This window comes from Mustelus asterias, chromosome 13 (genome assembly GCF_964213995.1).
Source record: "Mustelus asterias chromosome 13, sMusAst1.hap1.1, whole genome shotgun sequence".
Taxonomy (NCBI): Eukaryota; Metazoa; Chordata; class Chondrichthyes; order Carcharhiniformes; family Triakidae; genus Mustelus; species Mustelus asterias.
This window is the reverse complement of record NC_135813.1, coordinates 97,567,676-97,588,435: the sequence shown is the minus strand read 5'-3', so window position 1 is coordinate 97,588,435 and position 20,760 is coordinate 97,567,676. Positions and strand designations below refer to the sequence as shown.

The 20,760-nt window shown below is 46.6% G+C and overlaps 1 protein-coding gene across 1 annotated transcript; it reads right to left on the bottom strand.

The window, feature by feature from the left end:
* Positions 1-359: 359 nt before the first annotated feature.
* Positions 360-20,516, bottom strand: LOC144502929 (polyubiquitin-B-like). The gene is made up of 4 exons (XM_078227355.1): positions 20,385-20,516; positions 18,340-18,814; positions 16,820-16,821; positions 360-1,579 (listed from the first exon to the last, which is right to left on the bottom strand). Exons 2-4 carry the CDS (start codon positions 18,800-18,802, stop codon positions 1,112-1,114), a joined length of 933 nt encoding a protein of 310 aa, XP_078083481.1. The 5' UTR covers positions 18,803-18,814; positions 20,385-20,516; the 3' UTR covers positions 360-1,111.
* Positions 20,517-20,760: the final 244 nt, after the last annotated feature.

Below are 20,760 nucleotides of genomic sequence, written 5' to 3'. Positions count from 1 at the left end.
CACGTACGGGATACCCCTGCGTGGGATCTTGTACGAACTGAACATCACACAGGAAGCAGCTGCAGCCAAGTGGCAAATAGCAATACCGAAATTAATCTGTGCCCTTTGTGTGTCTCTTAATTTGGTTCCTAGATATTGTTACTATTGTCTCAATGCACTGAGGCTAATCTCAATCCAGACCATAGTGAGTCCTCAGTGTATCAGTCAGTGTAGTTTCCTTTCAACTCTGGGTTAGGAGAAATCATCTGAAAATGGTTTGAACTTTGGATCTCTGATGTAAGATACACAGGTTCACAGACAGTGCCAATTCACAAATGTTCACCAGGCAAAAAAAAACAACTCAACTGCAATTTAATTTAAGAAACAGCTTTATTTTCAAGTAAGATTGCATATGATGACAAAATGAACAGTCCAAGCCATATATAATGTTATTGCAATGGACAAAGCACTCTGACGAAATCATTTCTATTTTGAACACAAACACATCTGGTCACATGAAGTGAGACTAAAGGAATACTCGCAGGATATTTAACATCACTGTGAACTGAGAAAAGTTTTATTCAGCATTTTATCCATCCATTATATACAATAAATTTCAGTGCCCCACAAGAAATGTCCCATTTCTCATATTAACTATCTTGTGGCATCAGCCTGAGTGAGAATTAGAACTGGAATTATGTTTATGCTGTGAGCACACATACATTAGGTTAACACTGACACTCACACAACCTGTTTCATGGAGGATTCCCACAGCCAGCAGACTTGAGTTTGGACCTAAACTGAATTCATATCCCAAAGGAAAAGGTTTTGTGGTCTCATTTATAAAATAAAAATACTTTTCTGTTTTAAGGACGCCCTCCCCTGCTTTGTCTAACACACCTCCTGTAGACAATGAGTGCAGGCAGTGACCTGCTTGGTAGACAGGCACGGACATATACACAAACATCCCCATGTTATAAATCAAACAAGCCAAGAGTGATAGTCACAGTTTCAATTAATTACTGTCTGAGACCCAGAACCTCACAGATTGAAACATTGTGAAAAGTACAATAGGCTTTATGGTAGTTCTTGTGTAAAATCTATCACCAATTCCATATTGGTGCTGAAGCAGTTAACCACCTCGCAGACGTAGCATAAGAAAGATGGTGCTTTCAGACTGAATATTGTAGTCAGCGAGTGTGCGGCCATCCTCCAGCTGTTTCCCCTCGTACATCAGACGCTGCTGATCGGTTGGGACACGCTCCTGTCGCTGTACGCGTGCTTTAAAATCCTGAACAGACTCCGTGGGAAGAACATCATATGTAGATGTTTTCCCCTTCTCATTCTTCAGGAATATCTGCATGCGCTCCTCATTGGTGACAATCAGCATGACAGCATTGCTGGGAGAGACACTGTAGTCAGACAGCCGCTTGTCATCTCTCAAAACCACTGTGTTTCCGTTTTGAACCATCAGGCGCTGACGGAAATGGGGCACCTTGGTTTTTTCATAGATCATCTTCTTGAGAGCCGAGATTTGGATGGAAGGGTCGACCTCAAGTTCAATAATCTCACCGGTCAAAAACTTCACCTGGAGTCTCATCTTGTCAAATTTCTGTTGAGAAATGGACTAAATGTCAGTGTCTGTCTAGCGCGCAAGAAACAATACTTTTCACTGGATACTAATACATGTGACAATAATAAATCAAATCAAAGATGTTGCGTATTGTGATCAGTCACATAATACTATTTTGAACATGCAATGTATTGTCCAGACAGTTACAGAATCTAGGGAAAGAATATATTGTGCAATTCACACTGACTGTATTCCCAACTCAATCTGACTTCCTTTCAATGTTTTATTCCCAACTGGAGCAATACATCAAAGCCATGGACCGCTGAACATACTGAGCAGCCGGTGGCGATGTGGTACCAGGGCCATGAGGCCACACTTGGTCAAATACTACCTTGCTGTCAAGAGCAGTAACTCTCACCTCTCGATTTAATTCTTTTGTCCATGTTGGACCAAGTTGTACCGAGGTGTGGAATTCAGTGGTGATCCGAGCAGAACCCAAACTGAGATGTTAAACATTTCAGGGGTGAAGAAATAACAATGATCCCACTCCTCACAAAACCCTTTCCCAGCCTTCCCACATTCTTAAAGCTGCGCCATTTCGATGTTTTGCCCGTTTCCACTTTGAATGAGGAAGAAACTGAATTAGAAATATTTGTGTAACTTGTATTCTGAATCAATGTTAACATATTGGGGCTATCGGGTACACAGCTGCAATACTCGCCTCATGCCACAAGAGTGACTCGAATAACTGTCTAACCTGATAAATTAAATAAACCCAACAGCAGAGGTCTCTAAACCTGGAATAATAAAAGTATTGTTATTTGTGAAGAATTCCTTCACAACTTAATTTGTTTTAAAGGCCGCACTGAGATGAAAATGACCGCCCAAAATCTAAATCTACCCGGGGAGACAGAAATTTTGATCTCACTCACATCTCTCTCGCTGTTTCAATTTGCAATGATATTCTCATGCACTGTCCCCACATTGAAATCAGATTGTATCTTTAATCATGAGTGAGATTCAATGTAACCCATTCTGAACCCCTCAGAAATTCACCCCAAACCTCTTACTATTTTAATTAAAAACAAGCCATGACCTTTGTAATTTGAGTGAATCAATGTTTAATGCATTGATTTCAAATGTTGAAAAACCCCCTTGGAATAAATAACATCCGATTTCACATTTTTGTCTCCAACATGTTTGAGATTTTAAATGTTTTGCTTTATTTTTTTCCCACCCGGTTTTTATAATAATTTATCATAAATCGCGACTGAGATTCAGAACAAACCAATTCACACACCAGAAATAGAATAATAAAATCCACCAAAAGCAGAATGAACTCACAGTATTTGCACAGGTGCAGGAAAGTTAAACTGCAGAATATTTTCTGATGCTCTGTTCCTGCGCAGTTAGTCTTCTCTGTTTATCTTCACACCGACTCTCAGATCTGGAGAATATGTGAATAAAACTCTTTGCTTCTGCTGCTCTGGATGTTGCTCCGTCCCTTCCGTGTGAAACTATTCTCTCTGCGAGTGTCTCTGGCTCCCTTCCTCCCCCTTTTATTCTCAGAGCCTGTTTCCGAACGTCACAGCCTTGCTGCTCCCTGATTGCCCGACATTCTCCGGCTCTGTTATAAAAATATATATCTGAACTCGAGTTTCAATTTCCGAAAAATCCCCTCAGTGTCTGACAAATGGTCACACCCTCAGCCGGGGAGCTGTGTTGTTGCTGACAGCAAACAGCCTCTGATCAGTTTCACTTTCCATTTCCTGCAGACCATCTCCAGCCGAGCAATGATTGGGGCGGTGCGGCTTGATGCCATGGCCCCTCCCGGCCCCGCCCACCGGGCCCTCAGAGCACTTATTACTCTGAGAAATCTCATCTCACCCCAATGTTTTCTTTTTATTGAATCATCATAGAAACCCTACAGTGCAGAAAGAGGCCATTTGGCCCATCGAGTCTGCACCGACCACAATCCCACCCAGGCCCTATCCCCATATCCCCACATATTTACCTGCTAATCCCTCTAACCTACGCATCTCAGGACACTAAGGGGCAATTTTAGCATGGCCAATCAACCTAACCCGCACATCTTTGGACTGTGGGAGGAAACCGGAGCACCCGGAGGAAACCCACACAGACACGAGGAGAATGTGCAAACTCCACACTAACAGTGACCCAAGGCGGGAATCGAACCCAGGTCCCTGGAGCCGTGAAGCAGCAGTGCTAACCACTGTGCTGCCGTGCCGCCCGTTTTTAAAACAATCCTTGTTTAAAAAAGACTTGCAACCAGACTGAATACACAGCTTTTATATATAGATAAAATCTGAATTGGAATTTGAATTTGGTGTTTGAAACCAGTAAGGAATGGATTTGGGTTTCCCCGGTCCATTCTGAGCATTGGCTTTGTAACTTTGAGAATGGAGTAACATATTTAAGGCATGATGCTACATAGATTGTAAACATGAAACTTACTGGGATGCAAATCAGCAAACATTTACCATGTAATGTTTCAGAGTCACTCAGCCATCCTGACTCAGGCCCTATGGTGAAAGGCATTGTTTTGATTTGATACTTGTTTTGATGTGTCAGCCTAATTATTAATTTAGTTGCCACAGTCACAGATGGCCATAGGCTGCACTCCACTTTGACGGGGAGAGTTAATGGATGCTGATTTAACCTGAGGATTACCACACCTCAGGCGAGGGGGGAGGTTGAGAAGGTGGAGCTTCATAAAGAACCTCAGCCGGTGTGGGAATTGAACCTGTCGCTCACACATCACAAACCAGCTATCCAACCAACTGAGTTTAACCGACCCCCGACAGGGCAGGGGTTACAGTGTTGTGGCTGGTAGCATCATGGCATCTCCACATTGCCAACACTGATGTGAATTCTATGATTTTCGTTTTTGTACCGATTCAGGGGAGGGTGGGAAAGCAGTTTTTGGCCACACAATTCCCTGTGTCCTGATCAGTGTGAATTTCCTGATTCCATGTTTGGAGTTGTTTCTTTATATACATTCGTGAGACATGCTCACCTGAAGAAGGGGCTTAGAGCTTCGAAAGCTTGTGTGGCTTTTGCTACCAAATAAACCTGTTGGACTTTAACCTGGTGTTGTTAAACTTCTTACTGTGTTTACCCCAGTCCAACGCCGGCATCTCCACATCGTCGCTGGCTGGCCAGCATTTATTGCCCAACCCTAGTTGCCCCTGAGAAGGTGGTGGTGAGCTGCCTCTTGAATCGCTGCAGTCCATGTGCTGTGGGTTTACCCACAATGCTGTTAGGGAGGGAATTCCAGGATTTTTACTCAGCAACTGAAGGAAGAGCAATATATTTCCAAGTCACGATGGTGAGTGGCTTGGAGAGCAACTTGCAGGTGGTAATGATCCCATCAATCTGCTGCCCTTGTCCTTCCAAGTGGAAGTGGTCGTGGGTTTGGAAGGTGCTGTCTAAGGATCTTTGGTGCCACACTGCTGCTACTGAGCATCGATGGTGAAGGGAGTGGGTGTTTGTAGATATGGTGCCAATCAAGTGGGCTGCTTTGTCCTAGATGGTGTCAAGCTTGTTGACTGTTGTTGAATCTGCACTATCCAGGCAAGTGGGGAATATTCCATTACATTCCTGTCCCTGATCATTCTCGAGATCTGTGCCAACTTCCTTGCAATTAGTGTGGTTGTTTGCGATTGCAATGCTGTCCACAAACTCCCACATAAGACATAGGAGCAGAATTAGGCCACTCGGCCCATCGAGTCTGCTCCGCCATTCAAGCATGGCTGATATTTTTCACATCCCCATTCTTCTACCTTTCCCAATAACCCCTGATCCCCTTATTGATCAAGAACCTACCGATCTCTGTCTTAAAGACACTCAATGACCTGGCCTCCACAGCCTTCTGTGGCAAAGAGTTCCACAGATTCACCACTCTCTGGCTGAAGAAATTCCTCCTCCATCTCTGTTTTAAAGGATCGTTCCTTTAGCCTGAGGTTGTGCCCTCTGGTTTTAGTTTTTCCTACTAGTGGAAACATCCTCTCCATGTCCACTCTATCCAGGCCTCACAATATCCTGTAAGTTTCAATAAGATCCCCCCTCATCCTTCTAACCTCCAACGAGTACAGACCAGAGTCCTCAACTGTTCCTCATACGACAAGCTCTTCATTCCAGGGATTATTCTTGTGAACCTCCCTTGGACCCATTCCAAGGCCAGCACATCCTTCCTTAGATATGGGGCCCAAAACTCCAATACTCACAATACTCCAAATGGGGTCTGACCAGAGCCTTATACAGCCTCAGAAGTACACCCCTGCTCTTGTATTCTAGCCCTCTTGACATGAATGCTAACATTGCATTTGCCTTCCTAACTGCTGACTGAACCTGCACGTTAACCTTAAGAGAATCTTGAACAAGGACTCCCAAGTCCCTTTGTGTTTCTGATTTCCTAATCATTTCCCCATTTAGAAAATAGTCTATGCCTCCATTCCTCCTTCCAAAGTGCATAACCTCACACTTTTCCACATTGTATTCCATCTGCCACTTCTTTGCCCACTCTCCCAACCTGTCCAAGTCCTTCTGCAGTCCCCCTGCTTCCTCGATACTACCTGTCCCTCTACATATCTTTGTATCATCTGCAAACGTAGCAACAGTGCCTTCAGTTCCTTCCTCCAAATCGTTAATGTATATTGTGAAAAGTTGTGATCCCAGCACTGACCCCCTGAGGCACACCACTATTCACTGGCTGCCATCCTGAAAAAGATCCCTTTATCCCCAATCTCTGTCTTCTGCCAGTCAGCCAATCCTCTATCCATGTCAGGCTCTTACCCTTAACACCATGGGCACTTAACTTATTTAACAGTCTCCTATGCGGCACCTCATCAAAGGCCTTCTGGAAATCTAAATAAATCACGTCCACTAATTCTCCTTTATCTAACTTCCTTGTTACCTCCTCAAAGAACTCTAACAGATTTGTCAGACATGACCTCCCCTTGACAAAGCCGTGCTGACTCAGTCCTCCTTTATCATGCACTTCCAAGTACCCTGTGATCTCATCTTTAATAATGGACTCTAAAATCTAGCCATTGACCGAAGTCAGGCTAACTGACCTATAATTTCCCGCTTACTGCCTCCCTCCCTTCTTAAACAGCGGTGTTACATTAGGTACTTGCCAGTCCTCTGGTATCCTCCCTGCCTCCAGTGATTCCTGAAGGATCACCACCAATGCCTACTCAATTTCCTCAGCTATCTCTTTTAGAACCCTGGGGTGTAGTCCATCCAGTCCAGGTGGTTTATCCACCTTCAGATCTATCAGTTTCCCCAGAACCTTCTCCTTAGTGATGGCCACTACACTCACCTGTGCCCCCTGACTCTCCTGGAGCTCTGGTATCCCATTGGTGTCTTCCACCGTGAAGACTGATGCAAAGTAACTATTCAGTTCCTCTGCCATTGCTTTGTTTCCTATTATTACTTCTCCAGCCTCATTTTCCAGTGGTCCAATGGCTATTTTTGCCTCTCTCTTACCTTTTATATATTGAAAAAAAACTCTTCCAACTTCTTTTATATTACTCGCTAGCTTACACTCATATTTCATGTTCTCCCCCCTTATTGCTTTTTTAGTTGACCTCTGCTCGCTTTTAGAGGCTTCCCAATCCTCTGAGTTCCCACTAATCCTTGCCACTCTATATGCTTTTTCTTTTGCTTTTATGCTGTCCTTCACTTCCCTCGTCAGCCATGGATGTCTCATCCTCCCCTTAGCATGTTTCCTCCTCCTTGGGATGAACTTCTGTTGTGCCTCCTGAATAACTCTCAAAAACCCGTGTCTGCATGGGTTTCCTCCGGGTGCTCCGGTTTCCTCCCACAGTCCAAAGATGTGCGGGTTAGGTTGATTGGCCAGGTTAAAAATTGTCCCTTAGTGTCCTGGGATGCGTAGATTAGAGGGATTAGCGGGTAAAATATGTAGGGATATGGGGGTAGGGCCTGGGTGGGATTGTGGTCGTTGCAGACTCGATGGGCCGAATGGCCTCTTTCTGTACTGTAGGGTTTCTGTGATTCTATGATAACACCTGCCATTGCTGTTCCACTGTCTTCCCTGCTAGGCTCCCTTTCCAATCAACTCTGGCCAGCTCCTCCCTCATGTCTTTGTAGATATCTTTATTTAATTGTAATACCGTTACATCTGATTCCAGCTTCTCCCTCCAGGGTAAATTCTGTCATATTGTGGTCACTACTTCCTAAGTGTTCCTTCACCTTAAGTTCCCTAATCAAGTCTGCCTCATTACACATCACCAAATCAAGAATAGCCTGTTCCCTAGTAGGCTCTGTCACAAGCTGCTCCAAAAAAACATCTTAGACATTCCACAAATTCCTTTTCTTGGGATCCACTACCTACCTGATTTTCCCAGTCCACCTGCATATTGAAGTCCCCCATGATTATTGTAATATTGCCTTTTTTAATATGCCTTTTCTATCTCCTGATTTATTTTCTGCCCCTCATCCTGACTACTGCTAGGGGACCTGTACATAACTCCCATCAGGGTATTTTTACCTTTAGATTCCTCAACTCTACCCACAGAGATTCTATGCCTTCTGATCCGATATCACTTCTTGCTATTGGTTCAACTTCATTCCTTACTAACAATGCAACCCCGCCCCCTTTGCCCATCTGCCTGTCCTTCCGATAGGACAATATCCTTGGATATTTAGATCCCAGCCCTGATCCCCTTGCAACCATGTCTCTGTGATGCCCACAACATCGTACCGGACTATTTCAATGTGCGCAACAAGCTTATTTACCTTGTTCCGTATCCTGCGCACATTTAGGTACAACACCCTCAATCCTGCATTGACCACCTCCCTTCTCATACTTGTCACCTTTTTTGCTCTGCCTGAGGTTAAATTCCTGCCACCTTCTATACTTTCTGTTCTAATACGTGGTGTGGAAACTTTACTAACCTCTCCTAAGCCCTCACTTCCATTAGCCTGCACTTCCACCCTCTCCTTTAACTTTGATTTTCTAGTTCTCCATTCCACTGAACCTTCCCCTCCACTATTTAGTTTAAAGGCCAATCTAAGCCCTAGTTATACGATTCGCCAGGACTCTGGTCCCAGCACGATTCAGATGAAGACTGTCCCATTGGAACAGGTCCCCTCTTCCCCAATACTGGTGCCAATGTCCCATGAATTCAAACCCATTTCTCCCACACTAATCACTGGCAGACCACTGGCACTGCCAGCAGCCCACAGGAATGACCATGGCCTGTTCACCATGTTGGGCAGGACTGTAACAGGACGAACAGGCCCTCTTCTTCCCTTGACGGGGTCCAGGAGAGGAATGTCTAGCACAGCCATTTGAACTGACGTGCAGATCCACAGGACTCTCACTGCTCTCTAGCCCTGACTGAATCAGCAGATCCGCTCCCCCCACGTTTCTCACAATTGAGTTTCTCCTCGCCCACCCCTTCCCCACGGCATCCCCTCCCCACCCCCCATGGTGCCCCCTCCCAGCACAATACCCACCACCAACAAGCAAGTGAGATCTGAGCTGAAGTTTCATTTCCTGTAAGTTCCCCGCAGAGTCTGGGAAATAACCTCACACAGTAAGAAGTCTCACAACACCAGGTTAAAGTCCAATAGGTTTATTTGGTAGCACAAGCCACTAACTTTCGGAGCGCTGCTCCTTCATCAGGTAAGTGACCAACCAGCATGTCTTTCGGACTGTGGGAGGAAATTGGAGCATCCGGAGGAAAGCCACGCAGACACCGGGAAAACGTGCAGATTCCGTACAGACAGTGACCCAAGCTGGGAATTGAACCCGGGACCCTGGAGCTGGGAAGCAGCAGTGCTAACCATTGTGCCACTGTGCCACCCATTGTTAATCCTGTCTTTGTAATGCTAAATTCTGTCCCTGTTTAACCTTCCGGCAGAGCTGTCTCCCAACTTGAACTCCTCCTGTAGCATCCCCTTGGAAGTGGCTCTTCCGGATCCCATACGATTGGGTGCAAGGGTCTGATACTGGCTGCTTTCCATTTCAGCAAATGTTAACCTTTAAACATGTTCCTCTTTATATAGTTTAATTTGATTAAGATGAAACCAGTTAACCCACTCATAAGTTAGACACCAAGTCTGCCAACACGGGTGCACTGGCAGGAATGTTCTTATTTAAGACCTGATGATGATCTACCGTCAACCTCCATGACCCATCTGGTTCATGGTCTTAATACTCTTTGCTCTGCTATGGCATCGACTGTATGTCATGGATGTGTCTTGAATTAAACTCTCCAGGACAAATGATAGGACAGAGTGATGGAAAGGGTTAGGAATCTAACTTCAGACACAGCAGATAAAGGGGTGACAATGAGAAGGGAGGCAGTTAATGTAAGACTGAGGGTGAAGTATTTGAATGCACACAGTATACAAAATAAGGTAAATGTTCTTGTCGGGCAGATTGAAATTGACGGGTACGATGTTGTGGGTGTCACAGCAACGTGGCTGCAAGGGGATCAGGGCTGGGAGCTAAACATCCAAGGATACACATCCTACCGAAAAGACAGGCAGGTGGGCAGAGTGGGCGGGGTTGCCTCGTTCGTAAGAAATCACATTAAATCGATAGCAAGAAACAATGTAAAGTCAGAGGATGTAGAATCTGTGTGGGCAGAGTTGAAGAATCATTAGGTAAAAAGACCGCGATGAAGGAGGAGTTGGCCAGAGTTGATTAGCAGAGTAGCCGAGCAGGACAGACAGTGGGAGAGACCGACTCCACTGGGTCGGTGAAGTTGTTCAACCGTTAACTTGCTATCTGTCCCTTCTGCAGATTTTACTGGGGGAATAACCAAAATGTATTTCCCTCTTCTGTTCCCCTCCACAATTAGAAATCATAGAAATCATAGAAACCCTACAGTACAGAAAGAGGCCATTCGGCCCATCGAATCTGCACCGACCCACAATCCCACCCAGGCCCTACCCCCTTATCCCTACATATTTTACCCACTAATCCCTCTAATCTACACATCCCAGGACTCTAAGGGGCAATTTTAGCATAGCCAATCAACCTAACCCGCACATCTTTGGACTGTGGGAGGAAACCGGAGCACCCAGAGGAAACCCACACAGACACAAGGAGAATGTGCAAACTTCACACAGACAGTGACCCAAGCCGGGAATCGAACCCATGAGTGATTGTAAATATTTACTGCAACATCGTGGGCCTTCATCCACCCAATGCCAATATTCCCACTCTGTGTCTGACTTTGATTAATAAACATGGTCATTTGTACATGGTGGTCCCAACTCAATCTCCAGAGAAACCAACACTGTTCCTATTGAACCATCCCCAGCAAATCCCTTTTGGAAATAATTGGAGCCTCAGAATAAATGACTGTGCGAGATGCTCCAACATTCAGTGAATCAATTCTACCCCGGCCCTCTACCTTTACATACATGCAAAATCGTCGATAAGAATCATACTTGAGTGGAAACAAGCACTCGGGCGGGGAGTGGTCCTGTCATTGATGAATGGGAGGCCCTGGAGTTGGGAAGGGAAGTAAGGCCTCTCCACTCACTGTCTCAAACAGCCCCTTCCTTCTCCCTAATGCAGCCTCATCCATGGTCATCGTTGGGTTCATGGCTGGCATGCCAAAAAACTGTCAGGGCGTGAGAGTCCCTTGTGGAGTCTCATTTAGGTTTAGAGTAATATTCTGTACGTAAGATTATTCTGTGCAGATTTCACTAACCATGTTTTGAGTAAAAGTGGAACTTTATAAAGATTGCCAGAACTGTCAGGTTTGTAACTATCAGGAAAGATTGAACAGGCTTGGGCTGTTTTCCTGGGGAAGGATTTGATAGGGTGGGCAAAGGTGTTTCCGCTTGTCGGGAGACCAAACCTAGGGGTCATCGATATAAGATAATCACAACTGAACCCAACAGGAAATTCTTGCCCTAAGGAGTAGTGAGAAAGTGGAACTTGCGACCACAGAGTGGTTGAGGTAATTAGAGTAGATAGGTTTAAGACCTATCACACCAGCCACGGGACGGCATGGTAGCACAGTGGTTAGCATTGCTGCTTCACAGCTCCAGGGTCCTGGGTTCGATTCCCGGCTCGGGTCACTGTCTGTGTGGAGGTTGCACATTCTCCTCGTGTCTGTGTGGGTTTTCTCCGGGTGCTCCGGTTTCCTCCCACAGTCCAAAGATGTGCGGGTTAGGTTGATTGGCCAGGTTAAAAATTGCCCCTTAGAGTCCTGAGATGCGTAGGTTAGAGGGATTAGCAGGTAAATATGTGGGGGTAGGGCCTGGGTGGGATTGTGGTCGGTGCAGACTCGATGGGCTGAATGGCCTCCTTCTGCACTGTAGGGTTTCTATGATTTCTATGTAACAGGAATGAGTGATGATGCCAAGGAATGTGTTAAAACAACAATTTTATTGAATAAAGAAATTGTAATAATCATAGTGAAGTAACCATTATTATTGATAATCTAAAAAGATGCAAAGGGAACGATAACTTTATTGAAAAGAGAAGGCATTTTATATTTATTCTTATATATATATATATATAAGAAAAGGAGACAGTTTTTTTTAAAGCACAAACAATAACCCCAAATTGTCCATTCTACAACAGGGCCTCAAGTTGGTAAATCCCCCCTTGATACATACATTCACAAAATCCTGAATAGCTTTTCATGGGGGTGGGTTCTTCGGCCAGTCACGTCAATGTCTCTTCCTCTGTATCTTCACTGGTTGAATAATCCACTCCAGCTGCAAATAAAAATCAAAAGTGCAATAGAAATAAAATTACAAACATTAGTGACAGCAGGCTGTGGGCCCACACATTCACCTCCGCTTCAATGGCCTCATGTCCAATGGAGCCATGGTCAGATTTCTCATCCACCAGGAAGATTCTGTCCTCACCCACAGGGGCAGCAGGAAGTACATTGCTGTTAGATAAGGACAATTGCTGAGCTTCCTCCAGCACTGCAATTGGGGCTTCCATGCTGACCCGACTCACAGTCACACCCGCCTGCTCCAGTAGATCTGAACCACCACCGAATCTACGGGCTGTGACTGCCCCCTGGGTAAACTGACCAGGTAACTCCCTCCCTCCCTGATACGTCACAATGTCAGAGTCTCAGACTACAGCTCAATAACTCCACAGTTCAACTTCCTTGAGATTCAGACACTTAAGGCCTGATTTTACCATCAAGTTGCGCCCGTTTTCGGGGGTGAAAATTTGGTAAAGTCAGGCGTGAGGCGAGTAGCGCGATCCGCACCCACCTCCACGCCGGTTCCCCCTTTACCAAGGCCCAAAAATGCACACGATTGGGACCATGCCTGAAACAGGCGCGACGGCCATTTAAATGCATTTAAATTGACTTAATGGGCAGACGTCACCAGCACTTCCCCCTTTACCGCTGCGTTCGACAATCCGGAAGCGGTGTGAAACAGACATGCTCCGTAAAAGTCTGATTCAGGCGCTCCATCAGTGAGGGTTAGTGAGGAGGTAAGTGTGTAGCGTCCGACAGCTCTCTGCTGCTCATGTGTGTCCTTTCGTTGCGGACATTTTCTTTCTCGGGCTGGTGGCGACTCTGCGAGTGTGGGGGGAGGGGGTGGGGGACTGTGGCTCAGCAAAGTCCAGCTTGCAACAGGAGAAGGAGGGAGCAGAGACCCTGGCAGTTCCATGGGCACGAGTGTCATTTGAACGGATGTCGGAAGCCATGTGTCACCGATATCCCTGACTCTGAATGGAGACAGTGCAACATCTGTGCAGCCTGTTGCAGGACCTGGCACCTTGTGGCAGGGAGTGTGGGGTGGGGGGGGGGGGGGGGGGGGCGTGGTGGGGGGGGGGGGGGAGCGTGGTGGTGGGGCGGGGGGGGGGGCACCTATTCTCAGTGGCTGTCAAATTGACGGCTGCTCTGAACCTTTATGCGACTGGCTCCTTCCAGACCCTCAGCGGAGATGTCTGTGGCATTTCCCAGTCAGTTGTGCACACCTTTGTCAAGCAGGTCACAGAAGCCCTGTGTGCCCGGACAGGGCAGCATATCAAATGTAACCTGGACCAGACCCATCAGGAAGCCCGGGGGCAAGGTTCGCCGCCATTGTGGAGATGCCTAACGTACGGGGGGCCAATGACTGCACACACGTCACCCTAAGGCCCAACTACAAAATCCACGAAGATTCATCAACGGAAAGGGGTTTCACTCCCTAAATGATCAGCTAGTGTGTGACCATAATATCAACATGATGCACGTCTGCGTAAGACACCCAGGCAGTGTGCATGACAGCTTCATTGTCAGGAGCTTTGACATCCCGGAGGCATTTGAGGAGGACCCCAGGCTGCGGGGGTAGTTCCTGGGTGATTTGGGTTACCCGCTTCAGACACGGCTGATGACGCCTGTGTGGAGGCCTGTGACTGAGGCTGAGACCTGCTATAATGAGGCCCATGTAGCTACCCGCGCGATAGTGGAGAGGTACATTGGGCTCCTCAAAATGAGTTTCTGGTGCCTGGACCGCTCTGGCAGGGCCCAACAATACAGCCCTGTGATCTCATCCCGCATTGTGGTCGTGTGCTGTGCCTTGCACAACCTGACTCTGCAGAGAGGTGACCTATTGGAGGAGGAGGAGGAGGATGTGGAGGCTAACCAGCCGGGCATCGCTTGGGAGGATGACCAGCAGGAGGAGGAAGAAGAGGAGGAGGAAGAAGAAGAGGAAGAGCACACCTGGGAACACCACCCAGGCGCTGGAGGGCTGGCAGTTCAAATGAGGCATGCGAGGGCAGCTGGGGAGGCCCCTGATCACCAGGCGGTTCAGTTGCTAGGGGCTTGTGTCATTTGGTTCCATCCCCCCCACCCCAAAATTCCTTCTATCTTCTACAACATCGTCACACCAGAGTGGTGGGCATGGGTACACTGTGTTCGTTAGTTTCTTTGGCAGGCAAGAGGGTGATGACGACCTGCGAAGCACCATTATGATGATGCCCTGGTGCAAACTAGTCTGACTTCAATCTGAGCTCCGCATGCACTCTGGCACCTGGGCCCATGAATGTATAGAGGGCAAGGGATCTGAAACCCTCATACAGGGCCCTGGGGAGGGTGGGGGTTCAGGAGCGAATCGCTCGTGGGTTCTGGGGAACCAATAGCTTCATTTTTTCAGTGACACAGCATTGAGGGACCTCCCCAACCAACATCAACATGAAGCATCACTCCGGCAATCATCAATGGAAGAGGATTCTGGGATGTTTCCATGACACCCTCTTCATCCCGCTGCCACTGAGATGCCCCAGTGTCAGGAAGGGGGGGGAGTCAGAAAATGTAGCCACAGCCACAGTCTCCTGGCTGGAAAGCCCTGGCATGGGCTCAAGCCCTTCCTCCTCCCTTGGGGTTCCTGTGGGCCCCTGGGTTACTACATGGGATGGCGTGAGCTCCAGAAGCTCCGGCGTTACCTGGCACTGTCAGTCCTGGAGGACCACTTGCTCCTCAAAGGGGGTGAGGACCCAGAGCTCTGGCTCACCAACCCCTGTCTTCACCCTCTCACGGGTGTTATGGTCGGTCTTCTCCTGTGGAGACAGAAGGAGCCATGAAAGAAATGATGGTGTGACTAGTGCAGAGTGTCATGTGGTGGCTCTTAGAGGGCAAGTGCAGTGGGGCTCTTGGAGGGGGGGGGGGGGATAGGAAGAAGGTGCTTGGGGGTCAGGAGCTGGGGATGGGAGGATCTAGGGGAGATTTGGGGGAAGATGCAAATTGGGTTCAACACTCACCCTTGCTGCCCAGATGAGGTCATTGACCTTTTTCTGGCACTGCTTCCCATGTTCGGAGGACCAGGGCCCTGGCACTGACCGAGGCAGCGACTGCCTCCCAGGCTGCATTCCCATCAGAACCCCTGGGTCTGTGTCCTCCTGGGGGGAAGAGGGTGTCCCGCCTCACCTCTGCTGCATCCAGTAGTCTGCCCAAATTACCCTCAGGAAAATGGGGCGCTGGTCGTGCATACATTGTCCTGCACTGCCTGCCTGCCCTTTCTTGAGTTTTTATGGAGCTGCCCCTTGTGAGGGCAGATCAGCTGCAGGCAGTTTGGCAGAGCATTCCAGCAAGTTACTTGCAGTTTGCTTGTTAGCATTGAGTGGAAGGCAAGTGAGCACTTGCAGATGTGCTGATGAGGGGGTGGATCAGTGCCTCAATGATTGGGGACAGGGGAGAGAGAGGGAGGTGTCACACAGCCATCGGAGTTTGGAGGAGATGGGGACCTCGTACGGGAGGGTCAGGGGTGGGGGTGAGGGGGATCGCTCTGCCTGATATTTGTAGGGTGGAGGGAGGAGGGTGGATCTGTTTGCCTGAGATGAGTGAGGGGGAAGGGGGGTCCGCTGCTACTCTGCCTGAGATCAGTGGAGGGGGAGGGGGGGTCCGCTGCCACACTGTCCGAGATCGGTGGGGGGAAGGTGGTGGGGCCCATGATCAGTCTGGGTGGTGGGGAGTGGGGGCATAAGGCAGTCAGTAATGTTGTGGGGGGTGGGACAATGTCTGCTGGCACCAGGGGGAGGCATTATCCAGCCCAGGAGGGATGTGGCAGGGGAGGTTATTCTATCATTTTTTTTCTGCGCATGCGCAGTTGGAGGCGCCGATCGGAGCTGCAGGGTGTCGGGTGCGTTAAGCCCCATCCACAGGTTTGTGTAGTATGATTTGGACTCGCTGATATTTTTTCAGGCAGTGTGTGTATGGGGGCGCCTGAGAACGGGTCTAAAAGTCGGATCTGAAACACTCCCAGTTTCAAGTCCACCCAGTATTTAGAATCAAAATGGTAAAATACGGCCGTTCCTGTGTGTGGTTGTCTGCAATTGCAATGCTGCCCACAAACTCCCACATGCTGTTGTTGTGACAAAGCACTTACACTGCCGTCTCTGCCTAACCCTGTTTTACTCACTTAATTCATTTAAGTTTCTTTCCTCTATTCAATTTAGCTTGTATTTTTTAGTTTTTAATATAAGTGCACGATATAGTTGGAAGTTTTGGTGTGTTATTTATTTGAAAGTTGCTCATTCCCTCCTTGTGCTGAGACACCACTTTGTGATTGTTTCCTCACAGACTCACAGTTTGTCCATTTCTAACTCTGCCCTCTCCGGCCTTGTTCAGGTCCTTTTCCCCTGCTCCACCCCATTCCAATCTCAGCCTTAACCTTTTTTTTTACGCATTCCACTCTGGACCTCACCCTTCTTACAATCACAGGAGACTTGCCTCTCAAATCAACACTTCCTTGAGTGTAAAATCACTGCTGTTAAAATCCAGTGATGTATCTGACGACACCTTAGACCTCAGAATAGAGTTGAGTTATAGCTTACACGTACGGGGTAACCCCGCGTGGGATCTTGTACGAACAAGACATCACACAGGAAGCAGCTGCAGCCAAGAGGCAAATAGCAATACCGAAATTAATCTGTGCCCTTTGTGTGTCTCTTAATTCGGTTCCTAGATATTGTTACTATTGTCTCAATGCACTGAGGCTAACCTCAATCCAGACCATAATGAGTCCTCAGTGTATCAGTCAGTGTAGTTTCCTTTCAACTCTTGGTTCGGAGAAATCATCTGAAAATGGTTTGAACTTTGGATCTCTGATGTAAGATACACAGATTCACAGACAGTGCCAATTCACAAATGTTCACCAGGCAAAAAACAACTCAACTGCAATTTAATTTAAGAAACAGCTTTATTTTCAAGTAAGATTGCACATGATAACAAAATGAACAGTCCAAGCCATATATAATGTTATTGCAATGGACAAAGCACTCTGACTAAATCATTTCTATTTTGAACACAAACACATCTACTCACATGAAGTGAGACTAAAGGAATACTCGCAGGATATTTAACATCACTGTGAACTGAGAAAAGTTTTATTCAGCATTTTATCCATCCATTATATACAGTAGGTTTCCATGCCCCACAACAAGAAGTGTCCCATTTCTCATATTAACCATCTTGTGGCACCAGCCTGAGTGAGAATTAGAACTGGAATCATGTTTATGCTGTGAGCACACATACATTAGGTTAACACTGACGCTCACACAACCTGTTTCACAGACGATTCCCACAAGCAGCAGACTTGAGTGAGTTTGGGCCTAAACTGAATTCATATCCCAAAGGAAAAGGTTTTGTCGCCTTTGGCCTCATTTATAAATTAAAAATATTTTTCTGTTTTAAAAATACCCTTCCCTGCTTTCATAGAATAGAAATCATAGAAACCCTACAGTACAGAAAGAGGCCATTCGGCCCATCGAGTCTGCACCGACCACAATCCCACCCCGGCCCTACCCCCATATCCCTACACATTTACCCACTAATCCCTCTAACCTACGCATCTCAGGACATTAAGGGCAATTTTTAACATGGCCAATCAACCTAACCCGCACATCTTTGGACTGTGGGAGGAAACCAGAGCACCTGGAGGAAAGCCACACAGACACAAGGAGAATGTGCAAACTCCACACAGTGACCCAAGCTGGGAATCAAACCCAGGTCCCTGGAGCTGTGAAGCAGCAGTGCTAACCGCTGTGCTACCATGCCACCCATGCTTTAACTAACACATCTCCTGGAGACGATGAGTGCAGGCGGTGATCTGCTTGGTAGACAGGCACGAACATATACACAAACATCCCCATGTTATAAATCAAACAAGCCAAGAGTGACAGTCACAGCTCCAATTAAAATTACTGTCTGAGACCCAGAACCTCACAGATTGAAACATTGTGAAAAGTACAATAGGCTTTATGGTAGTTCTTGTGTAACATCTATCACCAATTCCATATTGGTGCTGAAGCAGTTAACCACCTCGCAGACGTAGCACAAGGAAGATGGTGCTTTCAGACTGAATATTGTAGTCAGCGAGTGTGTAGCCATCCTCCAGCTGTTTCCCCTCGTATATCAGACGCTGCTGATTGGTTGGGACACGCTCCTGTCGCTGTACGCATGCTTTAAAATCCTGAACAGACTCCGAGAGAAGAACGTTATATGTAGATGTTTTCCCCTTCTCATTCTTCAGGAATATCTGCATGCGCTCCTCATTGGTGACAATCAGCATGACAGCATTGCTGGGAGAGACACTGTAGTCAGACAGCCGCTTGTCATCTCTCAAAACCACCGTGTTTCCGTTTTGAACCATCAGGCGCTGACGGAAATGGGGCACCTTGGTTTTTTCATAGATCATCTTCTTGAGAGCCGAGATTTGGATGGAAGGGTCGACCTCAAGTTCAATAATCTCACCGGTCAAAAACTTCACCTGGAGTCTCATCTTGTCAAATTTCTGTTGAGAAATGGACTAAATGTCAGTGTCTGTCTAGCGCGCAAGAAATAATACTTTTCACTGGATACTAATACATGTGACAATAATAAATCAAATCAAAGATGTTGCGTATTGTGATCAGTCACATAATACTATTTTGAACATGCAATGTATTGTCCAGACAGTTACAGAATCTAGGGAAAGAATATATTGTGCAATTCACACTGACTGTATTCCCAACTCAATCTGACTTCCTTTCAATGTTTTATTCCCAAGTGGAGCAATACATCAAAGCCATGGACCGCTGAACATACTGAGCAGCCGGTGGCGATGTGGTACCAGGGCCATGAGGCCACACTTGGTCAAATACTACCTTGCTGTCAAGAGCAGTAACTCTCACCTCTTGATTTAATTCTTAAGTCCATGTTTGGACCAAGTTGCACCGAGATGTGGAATTCAGTGGTGATCCTAGCAGAACCCAAACTGAGATGTGTCAACATTTCAGGGGTGAATACTTTGCGGGAACTGGAAGAACTGATAGTGATCCCACTCTTCACAAAACCCTTTCCCAGCCTTCCCACATTCTTAAATCTTGCTTTATGTCACAAGAGTGACTTAAATAAACCGTCTGGCATGAGCTGTGAATGAAGGCGTTTAATTCTCAGAAGTGCTCATCATCCTTAATAAACTAACAGCAGAGGTCTCTACACCTGGAACGATTAAAGTGTTGGATGTTCATAGAATCATAGAATCCCTCCAGTGCAGAAGGAGGCCATTTGGCCCATCGAGCCTGCATCAACAACTCTCTCACCCAGGCCATATCTGCCTAACCCCATGTATTTACCCTGCTAATTACCCCTTACACTAAGGGACAATTTATCATGGCCAATCAACCTAATCTGCACATCTTCGAAGTGTGGGAGGAAACCAGAGCATCCGGAGGAAGCCCTGCAGACACGAGGAGTCCGTTCAAACTCCACACAGACAGTGGCCCGAGGCCGGAATTGAACCCCGGTCCCTGGCACTGTGCCACCTTGCCGCCCCAATAACAAATGATGAAATTGTTGTGAAGAGTTCCTTCACAATTCAGTTTGTTTTAAATGCCGCACCGAGATGAAAGTGACCGCCCAAAATCTAAATCTACCCGGGGAGAGAAAAATGTTTGATCTCACTCACATCTCTCTCGCTGTTTCAATTTGCAATGATATTCTCTTGCACTGTCCCCACATTGAAATCAGATTGTATCTTTAATCATGAGTGAGATTCAATGTAACCCATTCCGAACCCGCCTCAGAAATTCACCCCAAACCTCTTACTATTTTAATTAAAAACAAGCCATGACCTTTGTAATTTTAGTGAATCAATGTTTAATGCATTGATTTCAAATATTGGAAAACCTCCCTTGGAATAAATAACATCCGATTTCACATTTTTGTCTCCAACATGTTTGAGATTTTAAATGTTTTGCTTTATTTTTTTCCCACCCGGTTTTTATAATAATTTATCATAAATCGCGACTGAGATTCAGAACAAACCAATTTACACACCAGAAATAGAATAATAAAATCCACCAAAAGCAGAATGAACTCACAGTATTTGCAGAGGTGCAGGAAAGTTAAACTGCAGAATATTTTCTGATGCTCTGTTCCTGCGCAGTTAGTCTTCTCTGTTTATCTTCACACCGACTCTCAGATCTGGAGAATGTGTGAATAAAACTCTTTGCTTCTGCTGCTCTGGATGTTGCTCCGTCGCTTCTGTGTGAAACTATTCTCTCTGCGAGTGTCTCTGGCTCCCTTCCTTCCCCTTTTATTCTCAGAGCCTGGTTCCGAACGTCACAGCCTTGCTGCTCCCTGATTGCCCGACATTCTCCGGCTCTGTTATAAAAAAATCACCTGAGCTAAAGAATCAATTTCCGAAAAATCCCCTCAGTGACTGACAAATGATCGCACCCTCAGCCGGGGAGCTGT